This window comes from Melospiza georgiana, chromosome 8 (genome assembly GCF_028018845.1).
Source record: "Melospiza georgiana isolate bMelGeo1 chromosome 8, bMelGeo1.pri, whole genome shotgun sequence".
Classification (NCBI taxonomy): domain Eukaryota; kingdom Metazoa; phylum Chordata; class Aves; order Passeriformes; family Passerellidae; genus Melospiza; species Melospiza georgiana.
The window spans coordinates 10,603,667-10,618,629 of NC_080437.1; the positions used below are offsets into that span (position 1 = coordinate 10,603,667).

The 14,963-nt window shown below is 38.8% G+C and overlaps 1 protein-coding gene across 4 annotated transcripts in view; it reads right to left on the reverse strand.

Annotated features, from left to right (window-relative positions):
• The window catches only part of WAPL (WAPL cohesin release factor), a 133,911-nt gene that overhangs the window by 17,478 nt on the left and 101,470 nt on the right, over positions 1 to 14,963 (reverse strand). For all 4 annotated transcript variants that reach the window (XM_058028887.1, XM_058028886.1, XM_058028888.1 and 1 more), the window contains 4 exons: positions 9,322 to 9,417; positions 6,085 to 6,237; positions 5,712 to 5,848; positions 3,650 to 3,761 (listed from right to left, as the gene is read on the reverse strand). In XM_058028887.1, the coding sequence (XP_057884870.1) occupies positions 3,650 to 3,761; positions 5,712 to 5,848; positions 6,085 to 6,237; positions 9,322 to 9,417 (498 nt within the window). The remainder of the gene's footprint in view (positions 1 to 3,649; positions 3,762 to 5,711; positions 5,849 to 6,084; positions 6,238 to 9,321; positions 9,418 to 14,963) is intronic.

Consider the following 14,963-nt stretch of genomic DNA (forward strand, 5'->3'; position numbering starts at 1 on the left):
GACCTGTCTGCAGAAGGTATACATTGTTTACCTTTCATTTTCAATAACTTTCTCCCATCAGCCTTGCAATTTCATTGTTTTAATCACAGAAATTGTTTACTCTTCATTTACTTGCAGCTGGCTTAAACTGTACATGTCAGGTTCCTTAAAGAACTGAGTTCTTCCAGAATGGCAATGGTAAAACAGGACACAGGAATGCACACATTCCAGAGGAATCAAAGGTTAGCTAATTATTGTTCAGCCAATGTGGGACTTCAACATCTATGAAGAACTATATTTTAATGACCAGCATTATCTAGGTGAGTTTCCTGGTTTAAAAAAAAAAGCTGAAAGTCCCAAGAGAGTTTCTATCAACTGCAAAGTATGCAGCAGTTCACAGAGGGAAAGTGCTGGATTTATAATCTGGGCTGCCAGTATTTAGGCATTTCAAGAAGTCAGAGACTTTTCTTAGATCCTTACTCAGAAATGCTTTACAGATACTCCAAAGTCTGGTAAGGGCAATCACACTCACTCTAAGCATCTGTATCAAGCCTTTGCCAGTTCCAGGTCCCCTTCTTTTCAACCCAACCAGCCTTCCATTATGAAGGGAGTAATGGTTCTTTTTCCCTCTGCACCAGCTCTGCTGACACTTCCTTCAGACTGGCCACCCAGGTTTGAAGACACTTAATGTGATCAGATCACCAAGACATGATGCAGGAGGTTTAAGGCTGCTGGGAAAGCACAAAGGCTGGACTGGCTCTGTGAAACAAGAGCCACATTCCTGCAACAGCACATACACAGCAGAGATTCAGGCCAGTAAGCCTCCAAATGCTGATGTGCAGCAGGAAAATACTGATGATATAAAAGTAAGGATCTCAAATGTGAATGGTGCTTACAGCATGGAACAAACCTGCTTTAGCTTCATACCAGTGATAAGGGTTTTGGAAAGCTGGTTTCTCCTAGTCTCTATAGTCTTCATCTCAAATAAAACAATTCTACATTTTGCTCTGATCTTTTTTAAGTGTTTAATTAACCACATTGATTGAAAGGTATCTCATGCCCTACCATAGACACAATTCTGAGTTTGGAATGAGGGCAAAATTGGTTGTTGTTGCAACCCACATTTGATCAGTATTCTAAAAGAACAAAAAAACCCAACCAAAGAACCAAATCAATCCTTCCAAATGCCACCCTTAGACTGCAGAAGAAGAGTGATTTTTTCAGGTGAGCCTCCTCCATCCCACTCTACTCCTCAAGATGCATAAAACACATTCTGCTTCCAAATAAATGCAGAGAAGAGAAAAAAAGTAAAATAAATACAATTTGCTCTAGACAAATTTCATGGAGTATCTAACTATGGATTTGCACTCCGTACCTCTTCAGAATTCAGGAAAACATCCTAGTTTGAACATACACTCCAGAAATGGCAGACCACTTACACCCACTCTCATCCTTGTCTTCTCTTGCTTGTTCTATTTATACTCCAGCTTGTGGGAACAGATGGTTATTTTCTAGGGTTCAGCACTACATATAATGCACTTTTATCTTTTTTTAAGTTATTCTCATGCTGAAGACATTATAAAACCACATTTATGTGCTTAACTACTGACAGCTATAATGGAAATATAGTTTTTATTTTAAAAATTAATAATGCTTCAAAATCTTTACAGAGCACTACTGAAGAGACAAAGCCAATTAAAAACTTATACCTAAACACAAGTGTACAAGAAAAATTTGGTGGAAGAAGTAATTTTCATGTTGTTATTTTTGGGCAAAGCTCTGTACAATAGATGGCATTTTGTTTTCCCTGCTAGTTCAAGAAATGCCAACTGCCAGTATGCAACTGCTACTTTATACTCCTTATGGAAATGTTAAAAGCCCCCTGTACACTCAGTCTATTCTATTGCATTAGAACAATGAATGCAGCATAAGTTCATATTTGTTTCCATTAATAGTGTCATTGTGGCAGTCTTCCCATCTTCAAAATACTTTAAGAAAATACTAACCAAATAACTGTGCATTTTTAGCTCAGTTCTTATTTATCTTACAGGGATTTGAGCCATGCATGCAAAGCTGAGTGTGATTTTTTGTTCTTCAGTTACTTTGAACTGAGATTTAGTGGAGAAATTTCTATTCATTTGGAAAAAAATTTAGTATCAGTGAAATAATTAGTGAATGAAAGGGTAGTATAGACAGTGAGCTTATCCAGAGATGTTAGTGTTGAAGCACATACTGTCACTAGTCAGGGCATACCCATTACCATTTATCAAGAGTAGTTTGAAAAATCAGTAATTTCACAATAATGTAAAACCTGTACCACGAATGTACTGCAATGATATTCAAACATTAACTATCAATTTTTTTTCTTTGACAAAAGGGAGCATTTCATCAAATATACTGAAAAGAGTGAATATAATCAATGCTTTTTGTTACTGCAGACTAATAATAGCATGCAATTTCCTTTTCAACTGCATGTGCTAGTTCTTTTAAAAATGAAGGAATAATGGTAACTGTTAAAAGATAGCCAAAAATACACCCAAGCAAGCTTGTACATTTTCCAGGGAACTGTAGCTGTCCTCTGCTGATCTCCTGCAACTCAGTGGTGGCAACTGTCCTAAATAGAGCGACTGTACTTCATTTATTTCTAGTATCACTTGGCACTATTTTGACAGCTCACAAAATAATGAACTCATTGAACCTGGTGCCTATGTTTTACAATTAGCCATTGCTAATTTTTGAGGGAGATGGAAAATAAGCTATTATTCTAAAACAGTTACTTAAACTACAGCTTTTTCCCCCCACCCACGGTAAGATGTCAAATACCATCTCTGAAATGTCTATTTCTGAGGGTGCAAAGTTGCATTCTGCATTGTATGCCATTCTTCTTAGAGCTATTACAGAAAATTATAAACCTGACTGATATACATAGCTACTACCCATTTCAAGTAAAATCTCATCTTTCCAGCTTTTGTAAAAATATCTCAAGGGATACCCCACAGAGGTAACATTGATAAGAAGGAAAACCAAACTGCTTCAGTTTAACTCTCAGGTCATGTTACCATAAATAGATGAAACTTACCTTTCCTAGAATCCAACAGAACATTATATATGCTCAGGGAATCCTAAAACTGCAATTACAGCAGTGCTCAAGGAGACAAGCACAAGACATGAAAAAATCCCTACAACAGCTACAGAAGAAGTGGTAATTCCCATACAAGCAAGTCTGGAGATGAGCACTGAGAGCCACCTCTAAATATAAGGAGGAAGGATTCCCTTCAAATGTATTTGAAAGAATTTAAAACACAACAGTAAAACTCTGTAAAAGCTTAAGAGAATAAGTAAAATAGCAATCCAAATCACAGTCCATTTTTACAAAATCCCTATTTTTTTTTAAAAAAAAGAATTTTTAAACCCAGAAGCACATAAACAGTAGAATAAGGAATTTGTCAGTGGAACACAGGTGCTCTAATTTTTTATGCCACTAATGAGTGCTCCCTCAAATGGAGCCACTGATCCCAGAGGCACCATTAGATAGACTATAACATATCTATAAATATATATACATACACAAACCAGTACACAGTATACTGGATGCTTGACCTTGAACAAAATCCCCATCCAGCAGAACAGGTATCACCAAACTCCAGTGAAATGCACAGGGGATCCATACCTGATGGTGCTGGGAATCATCCAGTGTTTTGAACACCATGGCCACCATCCCGTGTGCCCGCAGATGCATTCGGAAGCTGGGCATGGCACACTTGGTCGCCAAGCTGATTACACTGGAGAGAAGGAACTGGGTTAGAGCCACTGAAATGAACACACTCAACAAGAACAGCAGATAAACAAGTCTTCAACACAGGACTGACCACGTGCCTCAGACCTTGGTAAACTGTGGGAATGTTTCTTCTAAAATTTGTCTAAGGTAGGCTTGCAATTGGTGAACAGTGACTGGTGAGCAGTGTTTTATTCAAGTTGCTTATCAGCACCAAACTATGTCTGCTTTAGTTTCAGCTTGGCTAACATCAGGATTTTAAAGGGCAGCCTTAACTTGCTTCTTAAAAAAAAAAAAAGCTGAAAACTTCCAATAGTTAAATTGAAAGTAAAATGCCATGGATTAAGCATGAAGCTCTGATTTAGAGACATGGGAGAGCTCTTTATGGACCAAGACATTATGAGAAATTATAAATGTGAGCTTCCATGGCTATCTAATGCTTATCTTATTAACTGACTAGTCTCACTTATGCCTCCATAAAACTTCTTTTTATATTTATTGCTGCATTTATAATTGATGGAAACACTATAGATTTCAGAGAAGATCTGACAAATGTATCAGTAATCACTGACCAGTATAACAGTTTATTTTAAAAATGGCATTTTTCCCCGAGCTTTCTCAGTAAGCTGCCTGCCATTTCTAGCACAGTGCAACATAACAACTGCTAAAAATACATTGCTTTTAAATGTGCACTAATGTGGGAGTGATTCTGCAATCATGTCTTCCATGACTGCTGAGGAACCTGGCTCTGAGAAATTCACACAGTAAGGTGTTTAAAAGAACAAGGGGGCTTTCTGTCTCCAACCACAACAGCACCAGTTAGAGCTTACCGACCTGCTAGAGTCTCTTACATCTACTCCTATCCTTACACATTGATTTCCTTTGCAAAAACACTTTTCTTTTAATGTGTTAACTGAAAAAAAAGATTTTTTTGTTGTGCTTATGTAAGTTACATTCCATTATATACATTTGTGAAGAATTAGTTAAAAATCTGATTAATTTTGCCACATGAGCAAATAAGGAGCACTCCCATGAAAATTATTCCTAAACTGTCATTATATTAATTTATTCTTATTATAGTGTATAAACAAACTGGTGATAGAGTTCTCATTCTTATATTCCAGCAACAATATTAATTGCTAATTTCTGAGGAACAAATAAATTTTAAAGTAGCTCTCTCAGAGGCATAGAAAGCTTCTTCTCAGCCACAGTCAAATCACAAAGCACTGCCATCACCTCTCTTTCTCTACTATTTTAGTTTAACTGAAAGGAAAGGAAAATTTAGGTATATAAAAATATTATTGCATGGTTATTTTATTTAACATTATTACAATTACTTTCATGTCCGAGCAATTGACACCGGTATCAAGTCACAAACTTCTTCAAAGGTTAACATTTTTGATGCCAACTTCACAATAATGTGTAACTTGAATATGAAAAGTAGTCCAAGACCAGTTAAGGAACCTCCCAATTAATATTGAGGCTTCAGTCTTTTTAGTGGCTGCCAGTTATGTTATTTCTCAACAGAAGATAAAGAAGAGGCAGCTGAAGTTAAACAACATCTCACTATTACCTCTGTTCTAGATTTTCATCAAACTCTGCAGTCTTAGGGATTTTATTTTAGAATTGAATTTGCATTGAAAACAGAACAGATTTCACACATAAGATGTACTACATGAGCAAGTTATTAGAAAGTATTGTTTTGATTTACAGCAAGGATAACAAGTGTGTCAAAGATGTCTCTTACTGCACAATTTACCATTTCATCTTCATAGCCATACTGTTTATGATTATTCAAAATATACAGCTTTAATTATTATTTTCAAATTTTACTCTTCATGGCAGAAGTGCCAGGTAAATGTCCATGAAATTTTAAAGCATGGACACTTCTCTGATGCATATTTAATTCAGTATCTCCTTCAAACACAGGTTCCATGTTTTGTATTAGATGTCTTACCTAAGGCAACGTGTGTTTAGGGGCTGATTGCTCTTCAATCCACTTAGCAAGTACTCAATATCATCTGTGAACTCTTGATTTTCACCAAATTCCACTACATCATTGAAGTGCTTTACATGCTGAACAACAGTGTATAACTGAAAAAGACAAATATTTTGACCTAAGTAAGTTGCTCTTGGGATTGATAATAATCTTGACAAGTACAGTTTAAAAATCTATTCAGTTTTAAGTGCAAGGAAACATTAAGATGTTAATAAAGGCCATTCAAAATATTATTTTTAATAGAAAAGCCAAATTGTGTTTTGACACTGTTCCTTCAGTAGTTAGAATTACTAGTAATTCTTTATCTTAAAAATTTGTTAAGAATACTTACTTCTTTGTCTTCTTTCCTACATTTCAATGCAGTTACTATCTCTTGATAGGGCTGAGTAGGTATTGTCACAGTTTTTATCACTTTGGGAGGTGGTGCAGGAGCCTTAAAAACTCCATCATCTTTATGAATTGCCTCCTTTGAAGATAGCCTTACCTATTAATAAGAAAGTGCTAAAATGGGCAGATGTTTTGAGCATGAAAACATACACTAAATACATCAGGAAACAGTACAGGTGTGCAATTGTCAAATTCACATTTTGGGACCATTTAGTCCTTGCCTTGCACTACCAAGATGTACGTACTTAAGCTGTGTGACAATGTGTCTACTCTTAAATGCAAAAAAAAAAAAACCAAAAACCAAAAACATTCCAAGTATCAGGAAAGCTCCAGTTGATTTCTGAAACTAAAACCAGTGGAAGAATAAAATGTCCTTTATATTGATTCCTTAAGCTTCAGGGTAAGAAAACCAACCAAATTCAGTGTTTATTTGTTACTCCTTGAAGTCTCTTAGCCCTGTGCACTCCCAGAATGCCCAGGCTGGTTGCACTATGAAGCCCTGAGGAAGCAGCTGGCTCTGGATGGGAGCAGAGCCCTGAGCCAGCCCTGCCTGAGCCCAGCCTGGCCTGCAGAGCTCTGTGCCAGCTGCTCTGGCCCTGCCTGCCCCAGGACACTGCACTGCTGTCCAACCCTCCAGCCTCACACTGCAAACTCCACCTGGCCTGGAGCAGGAGAATACCAGTACCCATTGTGTAGCAGCACAACCAAAGCCACACAGTGTCTTGAGAGGCCTCAAACCAGGTAGAGCACACTCTTAGTATTCTCTTATTTGTGCTGTTAAATACTTTAGGAGCATATCATGGCATAAAATACAGCAGAACCTGTTCCACAGGGAGAACTTGATGTTAGGTTGGGAATAACTACTGACAGGTTTCCAGACAACTCCAGCAAGTATTACAGGTTTCTCCTCAACTTTGCTGTATTAGTTTGAGGCTACTACAAGCTGAAGTGCAGCTTATCTTCAGATTTACTTCTCAGGCACAAAATCTATTATGAACACAAACTACAGCAAACAAGGCTGTATGGAAAAAGACCTCCAAGTGCCAAATTCTAAATGTACAAGAGCCAATTCCAATGGCCATTTACTCACCCTCAATCTCTCAGTAACATCATGTACTTAGCTTCCTTACACAGAAAAATGAGAATATTTTAGAAGTGTGGCTGAAAATATAAAATTAACATGCAGGCATAGAAGATGCATGACCTGTTACTCCAGGGAAGAGCTGGAGAGAAAGCCTTCTTGTGCACTGTACATTGAGAGACAAAATTAAAATAAAAGCCAGAAGAAGCTGCTATATTACTGAAGTATTCTTTACATTCTGCCTCTATCAGGGTGGCATTTCAGTGTTCACTCAATCACCAGTGGTGAAATGGTAAATAAACCACCCTGAAAAACCGGTTTAGAGCACATACTGCAGCACTGATCTTATCAGTCTGTGAACACAGGAGAGCCACTGAAGGATCTCATCCAAGTCTTGGTTAATGGCTGCCCCTTCAAAGCAAACTCCAAGGGCACTTGGAGAGGCCCTAAGAGAGTACTTGGCATAAGCAGTTTGCATGCTGGGAGTTTCTCACCATAAACCTGAGACAGACTTCTCCCAACCTTCAGGTGAGAAATTTCTACAGAAATTAAAGAGGCAGGATATATGTGCACGAACTATCACTGAACATTTGGCTCAAGGCTCATTTACCTTGTCACTTTGAAGTATTACACACATGTAAATCATGGTTAAAAACCATGTCTGAAGCAACTTCAGATGTACACCATAACATGAGCAGCACATGCAAATCCCCCTCAGTGGTTTGCTCAGCCAAACCTCTACCACATTCCTGAATTGATATTCTGATGGTTCCAGAGACAAAGTGGAAGTCTGACAGAATACAAAGTGACTGTCTGAATGAATGAAACAGACATTTCCTTAGCTTGAAAAAGCCATATTCAAAGTCTGTCTGACAAGACTCACACAAAATCTGCCCTTAAGTCAGCTAGCAGAGTACTTCACAAAAACAGCACCAAGAGATTCAGCAAGCAACAAAACCTTCACTTCAAAGGTGCATAATTTAAATTGAGAAAGGGGTTTAGTAAAAACCCAGGGCTGAAATTTCTGCTCTCTCCTCAGACTCTAGTGGAAATGGCTGTTTTCAACTCAGTTATCTGCATTTTCCAGGCAGTTCAGTTAATATCCAAAGAAGGCTGTTCAGAATACTGTGAGGAGGCAACCAGAAACAAGCACAAATCAAAGAGGAAGAAGTACCAGAACACCACAAACATGGGTAGAATTAAAAAAAAAAAAGGAAGGAAAAAGCAACAACAACAAACAAACAAAAAACCCCCCAAAACAAAACAACAAACAAAATCAAAAGAAAGAAACAAAAAGTAAACAACTACAAACTGGTGACAACAACAAAAGCTGAAGACCTATTACTGCAAAAATATCTACTTTCTTATTTTCTGTTCTCAGACCAGTACTATCAGCAAGACACCAAATGAAATTACATTTATTAACAATGTACAGTGCTCTCTTAGAATAATCAGTAACAATTTCTGCAATATAAGCTGAAGACCCTGGATTCCCAGAGTCTCAAAAGAGTTAAAAAACAATTACTTTGAGTCTCAAAACAACCACTTTTGGACAAACAACTTCAAGAGCTGTTTTCACCCCTGGTGTATTTTTGATATCCAAAATGTTGGTATTAGCATTTCTGACTGTACACAGAAAATGGTGTTTCTTTCATAGTTTCTAAAGACTCAAGTCAGCCATCAGCACTACTCCATTAGAAAGGAAAGATAAATGATAAGGCTCTTTTAAGTTTTTTCTTTTTCATCAGCAATTTGCTGACTTCTGTGTTCATTAGTAAATTAATCCTGGGAGTCCTCTCAGAAAATGGAATGGAGTCCATTATCAGAAAGCTTAACTTCAGCCCTGAGGAACATAACTTGAAGTATTTTTTTGTAACTATACTGAAGCTATATGAAAGATCCTATTCTACAGAACTTCCACCAACAATTTCCTTTCTATCAAATTCCAGTGGTTCACATCACAAAGTGGATCTCCTTCTGAATTACTGTGACATTACCAGATAGCAAGAACTTGGGTTTAAAAAAATAAAAAGAATTAAAAATCAGTGAATCTGGAGAGGATATTTAGTAAACTTGAGAAAAAACCAAAAGTCTACTTACTGGGACACTGGGAGTTTTCAAAGCTGGTGGTGCTGGCAGAGCCTCTGATTCTGGCTGGTTCCAGTGTCTAGCATTATACACTGCCTTTGTGGGAGACTAAAAAGACAAAAATAAAAGTTATTTTTAAGTAAATTACCAGTAGCCACTATACACTTCAAAATTACTGTAGCAATACTGTAGCCAAGCAAGGAAAACAAGCCTCATTTTCCCTGCTGATTTCCCAGCAGCACAAGTTCTCAATATCACATGTACTGGAAAATCAGAGGGACTTGGAAGCCTCTGATGGTTTTAAAGACATATGGACCCACTCAAATGGCACAAGACATGATATGTACCTATTTAAACAATTTTTTCAGTTGTCTCATCTCTTAAACTTATTCAAAGGCAAAAGGTCTGCAACCTTCCTATAGACAAAAACTGACAGGGAAAAAAACGTGTTAGCAAACACCATGTCAGTAGAAATACGACTGGTTCAGAAACAAAAAATGCAGAACTCATACAGACTTTGATGCTAGGAGGAAGAAAAACACTCAAACGAAATGCCTTAATCTATATTAATAAATTAAGAAGTCTTTTTTTAGTCTTGCTCAAAAATGTGTCAAGGCAAATCAAAATGCATCAAAATTTACTGTCCTCGAATTTTTGGGAAACATAACATACTCTCTGGAGGAAGCAAAGACAGAATTCTATTTCTAGCATTCACATTTACCAACCTACTTGCACAATATTGTTCTAGACTAATACAGCATTACAATTTTCACCATTTCCCACCATGTCACGCATCAACTGAGTAAGTACCTGCTTCCTCACAAAATGCAGTTACACAGTATTTTGAGTGTGGAAAAAAGAATTTCAAATAAACATTTTCTGTCAAAATATGATGTAGTAACTATTTAGCCAAAATACAGTTCAAGCCCAGAGGGGCAACATGTGGCAAGCCTTAGGGCCAGCCAGGGACTGAGCACCACTCCACACAGTGCAACAAGGCCCTAGCATGCCAAAAGCCAGACAGGCAATTCTCTAAGTCAAGGGTTTCTGTACTATTGCAGAGTAAAACCCTACTGTGTTGCATCCTTCTGTTCTTCACAAGACAAAGCCCTACTGAACAAAATTTCAAGGAATATTAGCAGGATTAAAGCCTCAGCTAAGGGTTTTCAGAGCCCCAAAGCACTAAACCATTCCAGTCTCCAGACAAGAGAAAAGCCTCTTTCCCCCCTTGAGTGTGCTTTTGTGTGGTCATGAGAAATTTGGATTGTTAAATGATGTTCCTAAAGCAGTGCTCATGTACCTTTCATCAACATGTATACATTGGTTATTATCTTAAGTTTCATCAGTTTTGCAAGGAAGCTTTTTTAGACAGTATCTGGTTCAGCTCAAAAAGTTTAACTGAAAAACCAGTTTCATGTTCAAGATACTTGAGTTACAAGAGATCATCTGGGCCCACAAACAGGAACAAAGTGTCATATGGATCACCATTTGAAAAAAGGTTAGAAGATGGTTCAGATGTTAACTCTCTTTTGTCCTATATCTTTCTGAGCAACAAATAATTTACAAAGTTTTTTTTCAAATTAGGAAGAGGCAAGTTTCACAGATGTCTGCAATGGAAAAGAACCACTGAGTGTTTTTGTTTCTTGAATTGCTGACAATTGCTCCACACTTCATTTCAGAGCATATTTAAGACTGGCAAGAGAGAGTGCCCTATCGTGGTAGACAGGGTAATTCAAGGAAGTAACAAACTCTGCCAAGCAACACACATGGTACAGCATTTTACAGAATCAGCCTGGTTTGGGGTGAAATTCCCTGCCTGTGCCCCACCTGTGTGCTCCTTTTCCTTCAGGCCTTGTGCTCCAGCAGGAGCCAAACACAGCCCTGGCAGGCACAGGGGGAGCAGAGCCAGGCTGGGTTTGAGCCTGTCCTGGCAAGGCAGCGGCTGGGCCCGTCCCTTGCTGACCACACCACAGAAGCACCCACAGCTCCTTGGCTTTTCCAAACCCAGCACCTCTGCTGGGCACACACACGCAGGGCAGGGAGGCCCAGCCCACAGGAAGCACATTCAGTGCTTGGGAGGGAGTCAAACAAAGTACACAGGCAGCTGGGGCAGTGCAAGCAGAAGGGCCACACAGCATTAGTGTGTGCTCCTCAGCAGAGAGCAACAGCTGATGCGTAGGAAAGGGTTCAGCAGGGCAAACAGATAAAAGCAAATTCCTTCTAAATACCCAGGGCTCACAGGCTTCCAAAGATGGTATGCTTTTTGTTTAACAGTCAAAAAGGGGCTTTTCTTCTCCCATCTCCTTTAATTCCGTACTAAATCAAAAGCTAGGGCATCCCAAAGTGTTTTGTGACATGGCAGTTTACAACTTAACCATTGCTAGTGCAATAGAGGAAAAAAGATACATTTTACATAAGAAAACAAGCAAAGCCACCAATAAATGCCTCTTCTAAGAAACGAGGACATCTGCATTTAATAGGTCTCTTGTAAAAGTGCCTGAAGTGCAGCTGGAAATAGTAATCCTTAAAATCTCAAATACCCTCTGGAAGGTTAGCTTTCCTTTTAGTGACCATTCCTTGTAGGATCTTCCACTTCAAATCAGAAAAGATCTAAACAAGTCATTGGCTGGTGATTCCATACCTTCCCAGCAGTATTTCCTTAGACACCCTGCCACTTGCTATCTGGTCACTCTCACGCTGCCTGCAGAGAGCTGGTACACCACAACACACCTGCAAATGTCCAACACCACTTTCCAAAGAAATACGTTCTAATCAGCTGTAACACACTAGGCAGAGACTTTGGAGCCTCTCTTACAACTCAGGTGGACTTCAACACTGCAAATACATCCTTCCTTTCCAACTAAACCTCTTAAAGCAACCTTCCCATTTTCCCTTGCAGCACAGAGTTGGAATGAATTTCCAGATCAAGTGCAAAGAAACTGCACCAATACGGATCAAGCAGTGAGCACTGCGTGGACTTGTTCTGGATTGCTGTGTGACAGAACTGAAGCCAGGAAAAGTATCAAAGATCAAATGAATGATAGTGAAGAAAGACTTGATCAGAAGGGCTTGATCACAAAAGCAAAGAGGTTGGTTTGTTTGGTTTTGGGGTGTTTTTTTAAAAGGTAACTCAAATGTTTGTGATAACAAGCTTCCCTGAACAAGCAATACTGACATTTAAGGAGCAAAAATTTAAGAAACTTTCCCTTAAAGACAAGAAAACCTTGCAATTATTCAAATAACACAGACTTTTTAAAAATAATTCCTTCTCTCAAAACTAACCTGGAATAGATGCAAGTGGAAGTACATCATTCCTGTGAATTCTGTGTTCTTAAGGCAAATAAGTTCTGCAATATTAATCAGCTGTAAGAGCTTCTGCTGAATAGCAGAGGAGTTTCCTTTTTCCGTACATCTAGAACTGACAGCTGCTCACAGAGACACATGTCTGAAAGACTGCAAATATTCCAGGGTGGGCATAAGGCATATGGTACTGTGGGACTCTGCATGTGGTTCTGGGGGGGTGAGTGCAGATACAAAACCAGGACTAATGCCAGAGATTTTACAAAATGCACAGAGCTGTCTCCTCTATAAGATCATCTCCAAATGGCATTATCTATGGGTCATGCTTAACCTCCCATTCCTGAAAGCCTCAAAGCTGAAATTTTCAAGAGCTGGCACTATGCACATACTGATGCAGCACTGCCTGCCATTCATAGGTGTCAGAATTGCAGAAAATAAGAGCCAGGGACATGAGTCACACAGAAAATACTAGCAAAACAAGGAAGAGCATCTATTTGCAGGCAAGAATGCTTTCCAAGGTAGAAGACAATGGCAAAAGAAAACTCAAGAACATTTTCAGCAGATATCCTGACAAATGAATTATTTATATCCGAAATGCATTCAGTAACACTGTATGTCAGATGCTTGTCAAAACTAGAAGTTCCAAAAACAACCCCAATAAGCAAAATATGAGTTACCACTCAGTATTCATCATCATTAAGAATACTATCCTATCCTGCATGTCTCACTTTGAACAGGAAAAAGGTAACAAGCATGTTATGAAGCACAGAAATATTCATAATGGACTGTATCTTTTGAAAAGGGAAAGGAATGAACATCACTCAGAGCAATGAAAAAGAAATCACATCTCAAAACAGGAAAATGGAGTATCAATTCAGCACAACCTGAGCCATGTTAGAGAACAGGAAAAAAAAACCTAATTTGGACTTCAGAGAAGAGCAGTATAAAACCAGAACCAAGCTGGTTTTGCAGTGTTCAAAATCTGAACTGCATCTGCATTACTTGGATCAAAGTAGCAGATTAGTGCCAATAAACCACTGCCATGGATCACTTAATTGTGAGGTGTTATTCCATTTTAACACAAAACACATTATGCACACATGCAGCCAGACAACTACAAGCTGTTAGGCAAAGTTTAAGAGTATTAGACAACACAAGGAGCAAGGGCAAAATGTCACTGAAGCTTTTTTTGCATCAAACTTCTGAAGATCTGCAAAATGCTTTTTCTTCCTTAAAGCTAAGGAGGAGGCCCACAGGGCACAGCAAGATGATGGGTCCAACACCCAAGTGAAGTATGAAAACAGAACTTTAGAAACAGGACAATCTAATAAATGAGATTCATTAACAGAAATAGCCAATGATGTTCTGTATGCTGCTTATGCTGAGTGTATTCAAAGGTCAGCTCAGAAGCAGAAGTCATAGGGTTTTGGTCACTATTTTGCCCTGAAACCTTTAATAAGTCTAATTAAAAGGGACAGGGTACAATAGTTTAGACATATCACCATGATACTGGAAACAAAATGCTTTGCTCAAGAGAAAAGAAAATCCTGCAGCTCAAGGAACAGCCTGGCACAAGCACTTCCCAGCACAAACTGCTCACAAAATTTCCTGCTCTCTTGGTTGTGAAAGGCAGAGAGAAGCAGGCCAATACAGACACACATTCCCCTTCCCCTCCTCCTGTTAATCCTAATCTACCCAAAGTGTATCGATCTACCAAGAGGAAAACCTTACAAAATAGTGACTGCAATGAAGTTCCAGAGGTGATACAGCTGAGGTGTGCATACACCCCCAAAAACGTTTCCATTTGGATCAGTAAAAAACACTGTTCAAGTAAATGTCCCAGATGTGCTCAGTTCCAGCTCTGGGGTTTGCATCACTGAGTCTGAGGATGCTGACCTGACCACTTCCCAGTGCCATCAGACTTCAGCTGCACCTCCAGAGAGCACCTACCTCATGCCACCTGTTCCCAGGCACTGCCTACATCAGCTCTAAACAAAGCCAATTCAAATAAAAGCTTTGCAATAGGTCTAACAAGGACATTGGGCCCTCAACACCACAGATTTTGTCAGCAGGACATGCTTGCATCTCATGGTGCAATTATGGAATGCACATCAAGTCTCAGCTGAGTGAACCAGCCATGCTCACACAGTACACAGGAGCTGTGAAGACAATTTTGCATATTCATCTGCACATAAATCAAGCTCCCACTAGCAAATGAAACTGGCGTATTTTAATTCCTATGAGAACTTTTCCCATTTTAGAACTTCCTACAGGAGACCTTGTGCAATGTAACATTTATCCTACACAGCTATCCTGCATTGCCAATTTACTCAAACATTAACTTAATTACTGGA